Source organism: Lethenteron reissneri, chromosome 20 (assembly GCF_015708825.2).
Source record: "Lethenteron reissneri isolate LAM-NWPU_2019-01 chromosome 20, ASM1570882v1, whole genome shotgun sequence".
NCBI lineage: Eukaryota > Metazoa > Chordata > Hyperoartia > Petromyzontiformes > Petromyzontidae > Lethenteron > Lethenteron reissneri.
This window is the reverse complement of record NC_083798.1, coordinates 855,512-874,059: the sequence shown is the minus strand read 5'-3', so window position 1 is coordinate 874,059 and position 18,548 is coordinate 855,512. Positions and strand designations below refer to the sequence as shown.

At 45.2% G+C, this 18,548-nt stretch overlaps 1 protein-coding gene across 5 annotated transcripts in view; it reads left to right on the top strand.

The window, feature by feature from the left end:
• Positions 1 to 17,314, top strand: part of ADAM22 (ADAM metallopeptidase domain 22) — a 117,924-nt gene extending 100,610 nt beyond the window's left edge. Inside the window, exons 28-32 of one of the 5 annotated variants that reach the window (XM_061554532.1) lie at positions 3,659 to 3,759; positions 5,952 to 5,988; positions 9,472 to 9,558; positions 14,219 to 14,345; positions 14,729 to 17,314. In XM_061554532.1, coding sequence (XP_061410516.1) covers positions 3,659 to 3,759; positions 5,952 to 5,988; positions 9,472 to 9,558; positions 14,219 to 14,345; positions 14,729 to 14,749 — 373 coding nt within the window. In that variant the 3' untranslated portion in view covers positions 14,750 to 17,314. Of the gene's footprint in view, positions 1 to 3,658; positions 3,760 to 5,924; positions 5,989 to 9,471; positions 9,559 to 14,218; positions 14,346 to 14,728 lie in introns of those variants that run through there. The other 4 variants (XM_061554531.1, XM_061554534.1, XM_061554533.1 and 1 more) reach the window with 4 other exon arrangements.
• Positions 17,315 to 18,548: the final 1,234 nt, after the last annotated feature.

Here is an 18,548-nt window from a genome sequence, read left to right as displayed (position 1 = left end):
ATGTTAGGGGCCTCATTTGTCAAACCCAGTGCATTCTACCCCCCCCCCCCCCACCGTCATGCCTGATGGTGTTGTCCTTGGTTGTGGTGGTGATTTTGTGATGACAGTGGTGGTGATTTTGTGATGACAGTGGTGGTGATTTTGTGATGACAGTGGTGGTGATTTTGTGATGACAGTGGTGGTGATTTTGTGATGACAGTGGTGGTGATTTTGTGATGACAGTGGTGGTGATTTTGTGATGACAGTGGTGGTGATGGTGACAGGAAGGTGGTAATGGAAGTGATGCTTCTCAGGGAGCGCCAGTGTCGTGGATAGCGGGCTGCACTATGAACTTGGTGACCCGAGTTCGATTCCTGCTCACAGCCAACACCAGTGACCATTGTCTGAACCAATCCTGGGTCTCCCCTAGGCAGACTCAGCCTCAAATGAATACCTGGTGCGGTGTGTAAACATCGCCAACGGGGGGGCAAATGCGGCTGGGCGTGGTGCTGGCCACCCTCGTGTGCCATGCCAACTTCATAGGTGGTCGCTAACAGCACTTGCCCCAACAGTCTGTTCAGGCTATATGGGGGATCTTTGTCTTTGGTATTGGTGATGATGGTGATTGCAGTGATGATTCTGGTTCTGTAAATTGCTGCCAATGGTTGATGATATTGTGATTTCACGGCAACAATGTTACAGTTGAGGGTAGCCAGTCTGTTTCACTTGCATATTACTGGAATGAGTTAAAGTTGAATGTCACCAACATCTGGTTGAAGTGTTCGTCGGGCTTCCCCTTGCAGGGAGGCAGGGATATTTCTTCATGGGTCAATTTTGAGCAAGAGTGGGGCCATCACTGCACCTTTTTTATCCCTTGGAGATCAGGAGACATTTTCCCAAGAAATAGATTCAACATTTGACATGCACCACATTCCTCCTAGGAGATCATTTGAAAGCCAGCCAACGGCTTTATCACTTTAGTTAAGCTCTTTCAATGTTTTTGCCACGTCAATGTAATACATTTGATCATCCAAAGACTGTTTAATCTTGACCATTATGCCATTAAGACCTCACATAAACATTTAAGCTTAAGATGAATGCTATTTAAACATTGATTTTACAAATTTGCCAGTACTTTTCACATGTAGACTGTGTATAGATGGAATAGTAAGTTGTGTTATTTACTGCTCCGCATTTATGTAGTGTACGCACATAAGGCCATTTCAGTTATTACGTCCTCTATTTGATTTAATTGACTTGTTAAAGCCGAATGGAGTTCATAACAAGTCACAGACACTTCCTGAAAGACCCGATGTGTACTCAACCGGAGGGCGAGGCGCTACAATTGATTGTCCATGAAGCTGTTGGGCCACATCCCTAAACTACATCCACACAAACCATGGCAGCAGATGCAGATACTTGATGCACCCAGGGGAAAAATTAAAAAACTATTGACTGTGTTACTATACTCACCCAGAAATCTAACACGGAACATGTAATGCCTCAATGTACAATTCACTAACACGAAGGAGGAAAAATAACAGTGATACACTCTGCTACTCCTAAAACAATTATCTAGCTAAACGACCTCATTCTAAACCTATTGCTTGGCATCAACATCAGCCATACGCAGAAGACTGGCAAAACATATCTATCTTAGAGTGTCACTTTCTTCATCACTTATGGAAATATTTCGATGGGCCTAGCTGAGTTGTAGGGGTCTATGGAGGCCAGGATTCTCTCGACTGCTCATAAAGGCAAAGATCTGAAATAAGGAGCACACGCGCTACCAGATGATTCATGCGTGGGCACAGGGCGAGGCCACGATGGCAAAAGACATTCCCCACTTTTAGACAACCTGGAAGATGTCTTTATCGCCCACGACTCGATTCCTTTCACCACAAAGCTGCCCGAATGAGATAGTCAGACCCAACTTTTTGTATAATTGTTTGAATTGTCCGTTACCTTTCCCAAGTAATGTATGTTTCGATGTTGAACTTATTTCGCACCGTGCATGGCCAACCGTGCTGACGTGGGTGTCCATGTCTCAACGAGCACTCGGCAGCGCTATTCTCTGTGGAGACATTTTTTTTAGTCCTCATGAAGGGAACCAATGGAAATGAAGGCATTCTATTTGAGAAGACAGATCTGTCGTGTATGAATTTAGTACTTGTTAAAATGTAACTTGTGAAATTTAAAAAGGAACATTTACACCGAGTAATAATTCTAGCAAAAAAAATGTATTCCTCTTCTTCACAAGAGGAAGTTTTATGAAATGTAATGCTTTTCATTCGTAGTTAATTTTTGGATTAGGCCACATAGTAATATTGGCGGCTAAAAAACTGTGTGTTCGTTGTGATGTTTTAGTTTGCATTGCACAACAACAATGTATAAGGCAACGCCTGTTGAGCATATACAAGACATTTCCTGAATAGCCTTGGTGATGAATTTGATTTTCTCACTGAAGTGTTGACCTTTTTTGCAGCTGTCAGAAACAAATGATGACAAGGTCAAATGAAACTGACAATGGAGTAATCTTACATCGCTTTGTGCTGAGAAAAGTGCTTCTGAATCATCCACATTTTAAATTGTAGCGCCTCGCCCTCCGGTTGAGTACACAAGGAATTGAAGCTGAATTCCGAGACTCTCGCCTCAGCGTCCTCGTGGTCCCACTCTGTGGAGACCCCCTCGCTGTCGCAGCCCAAGCCGCTCTTGCTTGCTTGGGGGCCGAGAGACGAGAGTGGTGATGGAATGACAGAGTGATCAGTGTTTCACTCTGAACACTGCTGCAAACATCTTTTTCACGATTTTTTGCACTTTGTACAAATTTCCCCACTTATTGTGACACGATACTTCGTCAGTTTAACACGTAGGCTTTCACGACCAATATTATTCATAATAAAGGTTTTGGGGTTAGATCGCGTTATTTATAGATGTGTCGTAACCCTGCACCACCCGACACGGCCAAACAGTAAAACATGTGTCACGTTTACAAAGGACAAATAATTCACTACTTTAGGCCACCGATGCGTTGAAGAGTGAATCAACATCATTTAAAATGTGAGTAGTACGACGTTTCGCTGGTAATTACATCAACCAGCTTCATCGGGCGATTTGCCAGAATGGTGAAGCTCTCCGCTCGCTCCCGGTCTTAAATAGAGCAGCAGCACGGTGACGTCATCATCTAATTCATTCAGGTGCAGTGACGATACTTCGTGTTGACAATAATCACGCCCCTTGCATCTACATAAGGCGATTAATGAAATGCCTTGTCAACGAAAGACGCCTTCCACCACATTTCATCTCAACCATTCGAGGGGCACCGTTCGGCGCCGACTCACCTTGTGCTGCACATGGGCACGAGTCTGGCAGTCGGGAGTAACGATTGCTCTGTGTCATCCCAGTTGAGTAATATGATTCATCTGTGAGCACGCAATTCGTTTATAGATATAAACCAGATTGAGCATTTATTTATTTAAATTATTCAATGAACAAGACAGTATAGATTCCAGATCTGTATTCTACTACAGCTCTTCGAGATTGCATCTGCGGAGGTAGAGAGGATGAAAACTCTATCACAGATTATTTGGTATTGTATCGCACATATTAATGTTTTGAGTGCGTTCTCCTGGGCATTGTGATGGCTACAGTCGCAGTTTTCTGCGCGTTTCTTGTGCAGATCCAACGGCATCTCGCACTCGTGGAGCGAGCGCGTCCCCGAGGAGAAGCACACGCCCGACGTGTGGGAGAACGGGCGGCCACGCAGCAACTCGTGGCAGGGTACGTCCGCGGCATGGCCACGGAGTGATGGCGCACGCGGCCAACGGATGTAAACGATGGTGGAGGCGACTGTTGTAGACCAGAGGTCATTTGAAGAAGGGATCTCGGAGGTAGCTCTATGGTATCCACTTCCACGGACCATTCCCCACCACGAAGGGTCGCACCGCTCTGCAAGAGATCCGAATGGATTGAAGTGTTTCTATTTTAACCAAACGTATTGAAAGATCCTTTAACAGACTGACTTTCTAGCTTTGTAAAATATTATTAATTATACTAAACCTTTTGTATTTATCTTCTGCATCACCAAAGGTGCATTGCATTGTTTGCGTGCATTGTGTTTGCTCTCTGGAAGACTGCAGCATCCATCCACTGCTTGCATTTGTCCTTGCTGTGTGTGTCGCGGCATCGCCTTTTTCATTGCAACCATTTGTGACTCATGAATGATCAACTTCATCTCTCTACCTTTCACGCCTTTTTTCTTCATGACGCCTTCTTCAATATTTGGTAAGTTGAGCTTTCATGAATTATTGTTCCTGATCGTTTGTCAAAGTAAAACATTCTCCCATTACGTCTGCTTTTAGTTAATCCCTTTACATTTATGAATCATTCATATTGGTCAATCATATTTCGTACAATCAAAACTAGTATTGTTTTGCTTTTGATATGAATTTCATAATAAATTAGTCAGTGGCACTGGTATTTGATAATATTAAGCCGAGCTGTTGTCGACTATGAAAGGCATTTGACAACTGCAAAGCTGTCGAAGATTGTCCAATCCTTGGAGCCACCCAGGATCACAAACTCTCATTCTCCACTCACATCTCTCAACTCTACAGGAGCTCGTCCCTCCACACGCAGCATCTCCCACATCCACCACTTGCTTACCCCATCTGCCGTTGAGACTCTTATCCATCAAACAATGATTCAGCTACTGAAACTCTCTCCTAAGGCATCTCCAAATCCTCACCTTAAAAGTCTCCAAAATGCCATCGCCAGACTTCTTGCCAACTTGAAACAATCAGGCCACATCAGTATTGAGATCATCAAGATCATTCCATTGACTCCCATACCAATCCCGTATTAACCACAGATTGCCCTCACTGTCTTCAAGATCCTCCGTAGATTCACCCCTTTCTACCACTCTAGCAAACAAGGCCTTGTTTCAAACTCTATCAGTATTTATTGATGGGAGGTCGCACTTTGTCTGCTGCAGCAGCTGCTGCCTGTTGATTATACGTTGTGGAATTTCCTTACTCTGACCATCGACACTGCTTCGGAAATTCCCCTGTTGAGGTCTAGCTCATGGCTTTCCCCTTCTCTTTCGCTTGACTGCCCATCTGATAAAAGTATCTTGATACGTGTTGTCCCCGGCATATTGTCTCAGTTCCTTTTCTGGTCGCTATAAATCTACCCATCATTCACTGCGGTAAGCACCCTCTTCAAACTCTATTTGTATGGTGTCAGGTGATGCAGTCAGATTTAGATGCTTCTTAAGTCCAAATAAATTGAATCTCAGTTTAATGATCAACATTACAGTATTGTCCAGATCCCTATTACACGAAATCTGAACTGATATTTCATGAATTTTAACAGTTTGGCGACAGTAATTGTAAATATGCATAGATTTTGTCCAGTTGGTGATGGCTTTTCAAATTAATTTATAGTATTTTCATTTAGAATGAGAGCAAATTTGTTTATTAAGCTAAGTTTCGGAGGAAACCACAATTTCAAGACACAAATTAATACAATAATTTGTGAGTATAATGTTAAGAAAATTGTGTTTTGCCATATCCTTCTCCTGAGTTGTTTGCAGATTAGGGTGTTTGCTCTGTTAACTACTTTATTAAATACACTTTTGAAATTTGCAACTAATGCTGTTGGCTATTTAGTTATTTCGAATGTAACTGCATGCGAGAGATTGGCGGACACCAAGGCGTCGGTATTGTTGTTAACGATGTCAACGGTGTAAATGATGTTGTCACCAAGAGGACGTGGGCCCCGAGGAGGTGGTGCGATAAGATCCGTCCACGTGCAGGTGCTGGGAGCATCGCAGCATCGTGGGATGTGGTGGTGAAGGCGTGTGGGAGGCCTTCATCCATCTGGTGAATAATCACCGCTGATTACTATTCTGATGATGATGATGATTAAATCATTTACTTTTTCAGGATCGGGATCAATATGTCGGAAAAAAGGCAAGAGCAAGTTCCGCCCCCGCTCCAACTCCACCGAGTGAGTCGCTCCATCTCCGCGTCGCACTGGCAAGGACACCGTTCAAAATCCACGGCGTGTGTGTGAAAGGAGCCTATGCCGTTGCAGAAATAGTCTTTGTCAAATAATTAAAACGTAATTGAGGGAAGTGTGGGAAATTAACCATTATCAATTAAAATATACCAAATATGTAAAAACAAATTTCTAAAATGTCCCAAATTCCAAATGCTAGAGTGCACAGAAGGGACTCGTCATTCGCTTGACAATGATACAAGGGAAAGATGTGGGAAAAAACATATGCTTTGCATTTACTTTCCTTATTTATAGCATGAAAATAAGTAGGTATTGACTTACATTCATACGTGTGAATGTACTTTCGCTGTATGCACACATGATAGTATTGACCAGTAAGCAGGCATTGCCCGCTATAAGCTTTGGCCGAGCACTCCACGCAAGGCAAATTTGTTCACCGATGATGAAAGTTCATATTGTGTATATAAATATAAACAGTCTCAATTGTATTGGTGCTCAATTTAATATTTCTCGCCTCTCTCGCTCATTATTACAATTAACATAATTTACAGTGCATAATTTACTTCATTTTTATACATTGACATTTAAAATAAGTAATCAATTACATGTTGCAAGACCTGTAAGTGACCAATACTATTTGGCATCAGCAAGCAACCTTGATTAGACCACACACAAGCTTTTCCTGGACAGGGCAAGACTGATCAAGTAAAGTCTATTGCTGATACACTTTACAATGGCGGGGACTTTAGGGGTTTCTCCCGAGGGAAGAGGGGGAGTGCACCTCAAGGGGTGAAGCACGAGGGGACTAGGGGTTCCTGCCCACAGGCGGATTGTCAGGGCCGTGTCTGGCCATCACAGTGATGCCAGTGTTATGACTGTGAAAAGTCCTCTGCTGTTGGGAGTGCTGCTCTACATTTCACTCGCAACTCCTGCTTTTACTTTAGGAATGGGGTTTTCGCCACATGTGTAGGTGTACAACAGTAAACTAATGCAGTGTGACATCTCTATCTGCTAGGTAGAGATCTGCTAGATAGAGATGTTACAGATAGAGATGTAAGCACATCGTTCTTCGCTCTTTTTCGAGGTCTCCGCTAAGTCCCTCGCTCTCTTGCGCTTCACCTCCCCGTCTCAAAACCCTTCTCGTATCCCCTCCGCTGGGCCCACCTTCCAGTACATTCCTGGACCAACTATCACGTCGCGTCCCACGTCATTCCTCTGTCCTCACTTTAAATCCATCCAGGTGATATCGTTGGTCACAGCTTTCTGATGGATTGTGGAGCCCGGTGCTTGGGGGACCGTCCACGGCTGCTCTGCCCCCTTGTCTGCCACCTCCCCCGGCTCCGCCCACTCCATGACTCTGCCTCTACCCCCCTTTCTGATACCTTCCCCCGTACCCAAGCATGAGAACATTATAGGGTTTACCCTCTCTGGCAATCAAACAGGTGTTAAGATGCTCAAATACCAAATAAAAACCCTTTGCAAGGAATTCAGTTTGCATTAACCACACGTACTGGCACAGCAGAGGTTATATCGGGGACCTATACGTGTACCGAGAGTTATTTTAGTGCTCAACGCAATAACCTCCTTCGAATATAGATTGCAATTTGGAGAAAAAACTCCACGAAATTCCCCCGACTATCTGGTGAAGAGCAGTGAACTTCGTGGTATCAAGTTTCACCCAACAATAAATATTACCCCAGCCCTTTCTCCCTCCCACTTGTTACCATCACATGTCCCGTTGCAGCTCGACGTCTGGGGAATGTAAGTGCCATTTAACTCAATTTAGCACGTAGGCTTTTGCGACGAATACTATTCATGATAACGTTTTTTGAGCAACATCGCATACATGTGTAGATTGCATTTATAAGATCGTATAAATGCGATCTACCCAAAAGACGTTGCCATGGATGTCATTTAACTCTCCGAGTGACTCATCCCTCATTTCCCTTCCTCTCTCACCTCAGTTCCCAGAAGCCGTTTCTGCTTCCTTCATTCCTTCTTTCTCCATCGCACACCAATGATTGTGTCATGGGAAGTCATCTCTACCTTTAGCTACTACCGTTTGCAGCGATTTTCGTCGAGTGGACAGTGTTTGTGACTTCATTCTGCCGGTTTACTCTAAACGTTATGATTTTTTACGTGTGTATACTGCTCTTTACGAGAATGACCTCGCTCAAATGTGACTGCTGCACTGAGCTCCGCATCGCGAGCTCGTGTCTGCGGCGAGCGTGCCCGAGGGTAGTACGAGGAGAGTTCACACTCCCTGCGCTCTGAAGCCGGCTGCTGGATTCATAACGTAGACATCAACTTATAGTCGCTGCCCAATTCATACAAAGTGAGCACTGTGCATTATTGTAAATGTGCCCAAATCTGGTCTTTAAAGTGTCGTCTATCTCTGAAGGTACCGTGAAAATCCTGCAACAATTCCAGTTCAGTCTTTTTATGCTACTCGTACATGAACTAAAATGTGGATACTTTTAATCGTGAGAGGAATTAGTTACTTTGAATAAATGAATGGGAACGTATATACAAATCGAATTGTTCACATGTGTCGTGAGTATAAGAATCAATATTAATCGATGCGTACATGTTTACCATCTACACCATCACACATCACTTGGCATCACATCTCGGTTTGTATGTGTAATTATTTGTATTGGCTTTAAAATTTTAACTTCATTCACAAATGTTTTGCATGGAGTTTCAAATTTTACTTTATTTTCTCTCAGATGTATTAATTTTAAAAAATACAAACCCTTGCATTCTAAGCTATGACTTGTCTCTTCTTTGCACTGTCCAAAATTTATTGGGAAAATCTGGTCAAAGATATCTCAAGTATTGTGCGACACTAGCTATGTGGGCATTCGCTTAATCTGCCGCTATCTCAAAAGTAAATGTCGCTCTTGTCTTGAGTGGGAACGCGGCAAGCGGCGCAACATTTTTGATCCGCGCGCTTCAAAGTCTCGAAAAGATGTAGACCATGACAGGGCCACAAGCCGCTTCCCGAGTGGAATAGAGTACCGACAAAATATTGTTTTCTTCAAGCTCATATTCAAGCACTAATGATTGTCGAATGCATGTCCATCGTGTGAACATATTGAGTTTACTTCCATGTCAGTGCATTATAATTAGCAGTAATCGGATTGTGTAGTGGAATGTGACCGACCCTGTTTGTTTCCTTGTAAAGAGGCTCCACTGGTTGAACAATGAATCAACTTGACCATCAACTGTGCTGCATTCGTTGCTATGCGAGCTCTTGTCTTGAGCATGTATTGATTCCCCCTTCTTGTGTTACGCTCTGCACATCATTGCGTGTTTTAATGGCCGAGTGAGTATGATGGCAACGTCCGTCAGGGTTGCGACTTGTGTTGACTGTGCGAAGTCTTCCTTGCCCCTCTGTTGTGTAACCTCAGCCCCTCTGCTCTCTCCTGTGTTGTGTTGCCCTTCTCTGGACCATCATTGATTTTTCAGGTATTTAAACCCCTGGTTTAAAAAAGAGTACAATGTAGCTAAGTGGATAGAAGATGTGAATAAAAATACTCAACCACAATATATACGGTACCGCCCACCTCTCACGGCCATTGTCCATTTGCTGTGCAGTGGCCCTCCCCGCTGTCTCCAAGCAATTTGTGCGATGCGGTGGTGCTGTGCTGTCATGCAGCAGAAATGTCGTGGCGCTCACTGGCTACGTGGTATCGCCACCCACATGCCTGAAGGATTTAATTAGCCAGCATTAGTAAGCGCCTCTCAAAAGGAACTAAGATTCTGTGTTTCAGATAAAAGTATTGGCAATATCGATGGTTAAAAGGCAGAAAAAATCATCCTTGCAATGTGAACCCTTACAAATTGTCTGCTAGCCATCATTATTACAACTCATTACAATGAAACTTATGCGAACACAATCTTTAGCATGTACACTTTGTTTGGGGTCTGATCATTCTGTATATTGCTTGGATTCATTTGTATGTTTATATCCTCATACATGAGCTGCCAATTCTGATGATGATCATTCCCCTCGCCGTTGTGTTAATCTGTAAGGTGAATTGCCATTGCTTATGATTGATTGAGCACGAGTTCGAGTGCATCTTGTTTATAACCAAGCGGTGAGAATTAAGAGCCGCATCTGGCAGAATCACCCCGGTTCCCAAAAGTACAAAACAACCCAAACAAGTGCAACAGAAATACAAATAGAAGCGCCATGACAGGACGAATTGCAAATATTGCAGAATCATAAAACATTAAATCTGAGATCTGAGTTAAAAATTACATTCCCTGCATGTTCAGACTGATCACAGCACGCATTAAAACGAATAGATACATAAACACAAAACGTCCAACACGTGGTTGACTATAATACTAATATTGAACTTGACTGTCGTACTAGCATGTAAACAAGAGCAAGGCAAATGCAGTTAGCCAGACTGCTGACTGTTCACACGAGCACTTGGGGTGGGATGGGAGTCCGTGCCCAGCTGTCCACCCTCATCGCCGCACACCGCAACACCGCCACCACAGCTCATCATCCCCTCTGCCCAGTCTCGGTTGGCTAGGACACTCCCATTACCTACACCACGAGTCTACTTAAGCCGTGCTATGAAATAACACGGCTTAAGTGTCTTGTAATTCTAACAGGATCAGGCTAGCAATGCTCAGCGTCATCATCATCATGAATCGCTGTCTCTCCAGATGAAGGTCTCCCCACACCGTCAATACTGCTACTACAGGATAGACAAAATAACAACTGGACAAAGATGTTCAGGTGTGGCCACGTGTCATGTTTATGTGTTTGTTGTTTGTACGTGGTCAGTGATTACTATTGCGTGTGACTGCAAGATTCATACTCTTAGGTGTTTTCGGTAAAGTCACTTTACCGAAAAAACCTAAGAGTATGTTCAGTTCTTATTCGAAAAGTTTTGAATAACTTGTTTGAATAAGTTTAATAATTTTGCATTTTCCAGAATAGAATAGCAGTATTTTCTCTGTTAACGGTTATTGCTGTTGATTTTAACTGAGATCGAACTTAAACCCGATTATAACTTGTGGGGTCGAACATTGTGGAAGGAGTGCGCCGCTCCAACGACAGCCATCTCAGCCTGGGTCGGCTCGCTTCTCAACACGGACGAAGGCCCTCATCGACCCTTGAATAGTGCAATGCCTTCTATGGATCAACAATTATATTGTTGGACGTGTTTCAGGAGAGATGATGATGAGAGGCCCCTAGCCACACAATGACATGACGTCGTGAGTTCACGTTACATGTAATGACGTCATCCCCTTGGTTGACAAGGCGGATGCTTTAAGCTGTTTTAATGTACATGTTATGGGCATCCTTTAGAACAATTTGACTGGTTTTCCATGGGGTAAATCCCGAATAGCAACGCACATTTGAAGAATCTCTAAAATAGTTATCCTGGGTGTTTGAAGACATGTCAATACAGCTGCGTTGGTGCAATGAGCGAGCCAGTTCGTGCCATGTGTGGAGGGTGAAGGCGGCAGCTTCCCGGTGTCGATGCCCCCCGGCACTTTGGGGCAACGCACACTGCCCCTAACTCTGCCCTGGCAAGCAGAGGGCAGCACAGCGATATCCATTGTTGCAATCTACTATTTTCCCACACCGATGCTCCCCCCGCTTTCACAAACCGGCAATGAACTGTGTGCAGAAGTATGGCCAAATAACCGCCAACTCTCCTCTGGCAGTGGCTTGATGGTGATGATGATGATTAATTTTAACCAAACCTGCAAACCTTGGTATGCACAAGCAATGGCTGTAGCACCTGATGAGATGTTTATAATCTGCAACTCGAAAAACTGTTTTAACAAAAACATCAGATGGAATTACATTTATTTCTCCAAATTTATGTAATTTGTAATTGAACAACTTGCTTTGCCACCCCCAGACATCTGTGTTTGGTTGACAGTGATCAGGTTGTAATGAGATCTCCCCATATCGTGTTGAACTGTATTACAGTAAACTGCAGAGCTTCGATTGCCCTATATAGGCTAACTGAGAAATATGTCCGAGTTTGGTGAACAAGGTGGCAACACCATAGACCACTCAGGGATAACCTACCCATCCATGCTAACACACAACTGTGCACCAGTGTGATAGAGCGGTGCTTGATTAGAGTTGTCTCAAATACCAGGACAATTAAATAAGGGTCTCCACAGCACTGAAAGTTTTTGAACCTACATTCCAAAAAAATAATTTCGGCACAACATTTGATGTTTTGAAGCCCTTGATATAAGCCATTTTGCACCAACGGTACATTCTAAGGACAGTAACATTGGAGAGACCATATGTGCCCCAGAGCTCAAACTCCCACCCTCCTTCCACTTTTATCTCCGAGAGCCAAGAGCATAATTGGCCGAGATGAATGTCCCTGTTCCAAAAGGTCCCTGAATGGGAGAATGAACTACCCACCCAAAACGTATCACACCAAAGGACACATCCAATATGCTCGCTGTGTTCCTGGGTTTTTGCTGATTCACAGGTCCGCCTCGCTGTTGGGCAAACAGATCTCAGCTCACTGAAGCAAACATTTCCTTCCCTCATTAGTCAAGCATACAAATACCTTGACACTGCTGTTAGACATTTTCAAAAATAAATTCTAAGCTATGTGGAAATAACACTGAAATGTAAAGACATTTTATTTCCAGAATTTGATTTCACTGGATTTAAATGGCTAATTCTTCTTACTATATGACTGAATTAAGTCGAATATCAATTTTAATATTGATGTCCAGGATATTCATAGAATTTATGGAATTTTAAGTAGCTGAGTGTATTTCAGCTATTCCTCTTTTGAGAGAACTAATCGGGCATTTAGTACGCGGATGAGTTGTTTGAAACGTCAACCACTGTCACAGTCGAGGATATCCTCTAAGTGATCATGAGCAGGTCGCATTCAATTAACAATGGACACTACAAATGTAACTTTTTTTCCCATGATGTGGGTTACGTAAAAATTTAATGTTACACAAATGTAATGTTACATTTTAATGTGTACATACATGTTTACTTTCGAGGGGTTTGTTTAATACTCAATAGTTTACTAACACAAAATTGCTCTTGTGTCAATTAAAACCATGGTGAAGCTCTCAAATCAAAGCAAATGAGCGCTGCACACCCACCCTGTCACCCCGCCACCACCACACAGAGGGCCTCGCGACGAGACAGACAAGATATCTACTTCAGCTTCGCCTCTCCTGCACGCGAGTGCTGCTACGCAGCCGTGGCTGCGTTTTTTTAACGACCGCGTGCGCAGCTGCACGCGGTGACGATGGTCGCGTTTAAGGAAGTGCGCCTGGCGTGTGGGCGGCTGTGATGCAGTCGGTGTCGTGATGAATGTGGTGCGATCTCGTCAATTTGTTTTGCTAGCATGTTAGTTTAGTCGTTCTACCACTGTACCTTTGCACGTGGTAGGAAACTGCAGTGCCAGGTGTGAGGGAGGCTCAATGTGTGCTTTAATGCCCTTGTAAGCACGTCACTGCCCATCAGGAGAACACATGCCTGCACAATCCACCAACTCCATCTGCTAGCCGAATCATTGTAATGAAAAAACCCAATGCATTCGTCAATAACACTGCCTGAAGAAGTAAACACGGTAGGCGACGTTTTGGGCAAAGTCCCTTCTCCACAGCCCTTAGAGGCCAGTGGCTGGCTGAGAGGCCGGCAGCACCCAGTCGCAACAGCTGCTGACACCGGCCCGATGATGACGGCAGCTCTCATTAGCAAGGGGGGGGGGGGTCAATCCGACAGCTTCTCAAACAGATGTCACCTGTGCTACATTGGTAGCTGTAGCATGAGTTGGGTCATTGCACGTCCTGCCAATAATGTGACCGCGTGCTGCATTCACTTCAGGAATAGATAATGCATTGTGGGTAAAATATCGATTTCACCGTTACAAATACATATGTAAATGTGACAATATATACAGTATTCAATTATTACATTTTTGTCATGTGTACTGCCAGTGTTTTATATATTGTATTTTGAAACGTAGAGGTCAATGTGCTTAATGTATTTTTATTGAATTGCTTCTATACAATGTACGGTTATGCAATGTTCTGCTAAATAAGTGTTAAAGCAAAGTGCCTCTCGTGAGAGGGGTCACAGTCTACGTGCTAAAGACCAGAACCAGCACGTGGGGTGGCAAGGTGTGTTTTTAGCCAGAACGTGGTGTGCATTGCGTGCTGTGTGGCGTGTGGCTGCTTGCAGGACCCTCTCCCCCACTAAGTCTCCTTCGTCCTCCACCGGCTCGCTGGCTTCCCGCAGGGAGCCGTACCCCCTGCCGCCCCTTCCAGACGAGCTGCTGCACCCCCCCGAGAAGCCGCTCAGCCCACGGGTCAGCCCACCCAGCAATCACACAGCCGTCGCTTACGATCCGTATTGTAATGGTTATTCTTACTCCGCCTGCTTACCCAGCCGCGCTAAGACTCAAGACTCTTTTTCAGGAGGTCCTGCCAAGTTTGTTGTAGTAGGGGGACAATGTTGCTGCTGTTTGTGATCCCAATTGAGTAATTAGCAGGTACATTTTCAGCATCGGGATGCATTGGCCAATACCAGTTACATCGTACGTTCGCTAATGGAGGAAATCTAAGAACCACATGCAGGAGAACATAAAACTCCACACAGAGGTGTGGTGCTGTGCAGCACGAGCATTACCACTGCGTCACTATGCCACCCATTGTGTGCCGCATGACCTTAGAGCTGCTTCTGTCTCTGCAGTTGTACGAAACGTCCATTTGAGAGGAGGCCGAGTGGACCGTGGCGAGGCTGCAAGGCGGTGCCCTGCGGAGCTCCCCCCGCGCCCTTCCTCGCGTGGCCGTCTCCGAGCGCCTCTTCTTCCCTTTACATCAACAAGTCCACATTCCTCTCCAAGTCATTTCAGACACAGGCATGTGTTGTACCTGCTGACACTGTAAGGCATTTGTTTCTATGGATTTTGTGATGCCCACTAACATCGTGTAAAAAGACAAACAAAGTGTGAACTATTTCCATGTTGCACATCACTCAGTGTATGGTGTTTGGCTCGCTCTCGGGTACCAGCCCAGTATGCATGGAACGTTGGACAAACGTTGGCCCAGCGGTTCCAACCACATGGCAACGTTGGTTCTATTTTGCACATTCACTGGGAAGCAGCTAGGAAGCAGCTTGGCTTTACTAGCTGTCAGAGTATGCTGGCTTTGTGTCTCTAATCTTAGTCATTGTTACATCCTGCACATGTTACATACATGTAACACATACATGTTACATGTACATACACTAATGCTACTGCGCTCACCCAACCAGCACAAGCTTAGTTTCATGTTTGAAACTACGTGCATAACGATGAATATATAATATTGCAACTTGTATAAATATGTACATAGTCTTAATATGTTATTGCATGGCAAGTGCTGGTTACATTTTATGCGATGAGATTTGTTAATTTGCACTGAATCTATCAATGGAAGCGAATCATATACACATATTGCTGTTGGCTTCGGTACCAATGAATCACGTGAACCACGAGTGTGTACATGAATCAAGGTGCATTCGGGGAGCAAGGCTGCAGAGTCTGCACCTGGGTGGGTGCTCACACGTCCCTCTGCGCCCCTTAACGAGGCGGCTAAAACTCCTAGCTTGATGGAAAATATGCTCCTAGCTTGCCAAACATCTGCTGGCACTTGCGACCCAGCACAGACTGTGGGATGAACCGAGTTCACAGTTGCTCTTTATGAACCTCTCTGTACGGTGCGACCAACACCCACGTTGGGAGCCAGTGGCGAATCCAGGGACTTGCCAGGGCAGGAGGGTTTAATAAAACACACAATTCAGTGCATGGTAAATATCAATACAATTCGAATGTTTGCGGTCTCAGCAATAACAGACTCGATATTGTAAGAAATAACCACCACGCACTTTCATTAACCGATTAGTTATCATCTAAATGACGCAAAACGACTCACACCAGTACTGCTGTATTCTTGCATTGGCATCGACTCACTGAAGGCTACAACAATACGGCTGTAGTGCATCTGGGCACTTGCTGAACAAGTACATGGTTTACTAATAATTAATCATTAAGGGTGTAAAATATGTTTCGGTATATGGACGATTCTACTTGTGTTCAGTTCAAATAAAATAGCAAACGTCAACTTGCAGAACCAATAGTTACACAATCTTTAATGATGTCAGCTTTAAGCTTGGATACATTTACTGTAATTATTTACAAAACATATACCAAATGCAGTCAGTAAATTTAATTTACACAAAATATATCATCTGCTTTTGGGTTATTCACATATCATATTGTATGACTATATTCAAAACAAGCATAATTTATATTAAATTCCATATTAGCATGCACATATTACATAAACATTCGCATGTTAACATATTCATAGGCTTGCCATTGACATAACCTATACATAACCACAATAATGCCCTCAACGCAAATATCATCAATGAAAACAACCTTGGTGGAGCTCAATATTTAAGAGAGTGGACTACACGGACGCGATTGTGAAAAGGTTTATTGGCCACAGCAAAAGTGTGGTTCGTTCGGTTTCCATGAACGTGTGAGCGAAGCGTGTTGTTGGCACAAGAACCCGACTCACTCTGCACGGCGACGCATTCACATTCTTCAGCCGAGGGCGCCGATGCCACGACTCCGCTAGAGCCAGCAGCCTCGTGTCTCAGAACGCCTTCACCCGTCGCGCGGCTGTGTCTAGTGTCTAATCGGTGACTCGTGGGGCCCCGCGAAACGCTGCACAGCAGAATCCAGTCCACTGCCTTGGACTCTCCATTGAACTGCTGCCATCTGCCTCGAGACGTGAAACAGCTCCTGGGAGCTGAAGAATTCAATATTGCACAACAGTTGTTAAGTGTTACAAGTGGAGACGACTTGGCTTACTGTCATTCTGTATACAGTACTTGTGCTTAATTTATTCTGCATGGTATAATTCTGTACTAAATACCAAATATAAACTTCTTACATGTGCTAGGCCTACCAGTGCTGTTAGACAGCTTTACACGCAATACGTATACGTCGATTCAGTATTAAATCAGTAAGCAGGACTGTATGCGTACAACACTTTTGAGTGTTAACATTTAAAACACAGTTTCATTAACACCGTTTCCTGCTCAAAATTGTGTAGCCACGACACAGTGTTGTGTTACCGACACATTCCATTGCGGCTAAACTGAATGGATGGCCAGAGGCTCTGTGAGCATGTCTCCTCTGCTCTGCCGTCCGCGTGAAATGGATGTAAATATGGTGCATGGACACGTGCGGCCGCATTCCACATCAATAAAGCTTGTACAGTGCTCGTCTTGGCTCCAGTGTCCTTGTAGGAGCACACGCGGAACCCCACACCGGCTGGCGCAGTCGCCGTCTCCACTGCGCTCACAATGTCCCTTCTTCAACATCTCGGTGGGGTGGGCACAGGTGGCTGGGAGCCACTGCGCTCACAATGTCCCTTCTTCAACATCTCGGTGGGGTGGGCACAGGTGGCTGGGAGCCACTGCGCTCACAATGTCCCTTCTTAAACATCTCGGTGAGGTGGGCACAGGTGGCTGGGAGCCACTGCGCTCACAATGTCCCTTCTTCAACATCTCGGTGGGGTGGGCACAGGTGGCTGGGAGCCACTGCGCTCACAATGTCCCTTCTTCAACATCTCGGTGGGGTGGGCACAGGTGGCTGGGAGCCACTGCGCTCACAATGTCCCTTCAACATCTCGGTGAGGTGGGCACAGGTGGCTGGGTGCCACTGCGCTCACAATGTCCCTTCTTCAACATCTCGGTGGGGTGGGCACAGGTGGCTGGGAACCACTGCGCTCACAATGTCCCTTCTTCAACATCTCGGTGGGGTGGGCACAGGTGGCTGGGAGCCACTGTGCTCACAATGTCCCTTCTTCAACATCTCGGTGGGGTGGGCACAGGTGGCTGGGAGCCACTGCGCTCACAATGTCCCTTCTTCAACATCTCGGTGAGGTGGGCACAGGTGGCTGGGAGCCACTGCGCTCACAATGTCCCTTCTTCAACATCTCGGTGAGGTGGGCACAGGTGGCTGGGAGCCACTGCGCTCACAATGTCCCTTCTTCAACATCTCGGTGAGGTGGGCACAGGTGGCTGGGAACCACTGCGCTCACAATGTCCCTTCTTCAACATCTCGGTGAGGTGGGCACAGGTGGCTGGGAGCCACTGCGCTCACAACGTCCCTTCTTCAACATCTCGGTGGGGTGGGCACAGGTGGCTGGGAGCCACTGCGCTCACAATGTCCCTTCTTCAACATCTCGGTGGGGTGGGCACAGGTGGCTGGGAGCCACTGCGCTCACAATGTCCCTTCTTCAACATCTCGGTGGGGTGGGCACAGGTGGCTGGGAGCCACTGCGCTCACAATGTCCCTTCTTCAACAACTCGGTGGGGTGGGCACAGGTGGCTGGGAGCCACTGCGCTCACAATGTCCCTTCTTCAACATCTCGGTGAGGTGGGCACAGGTGGCTGGGAGCCACTGCGCTCACAACGTCCCTTCTTCAACATCTCGGTGGGGTGGGCACAGGTG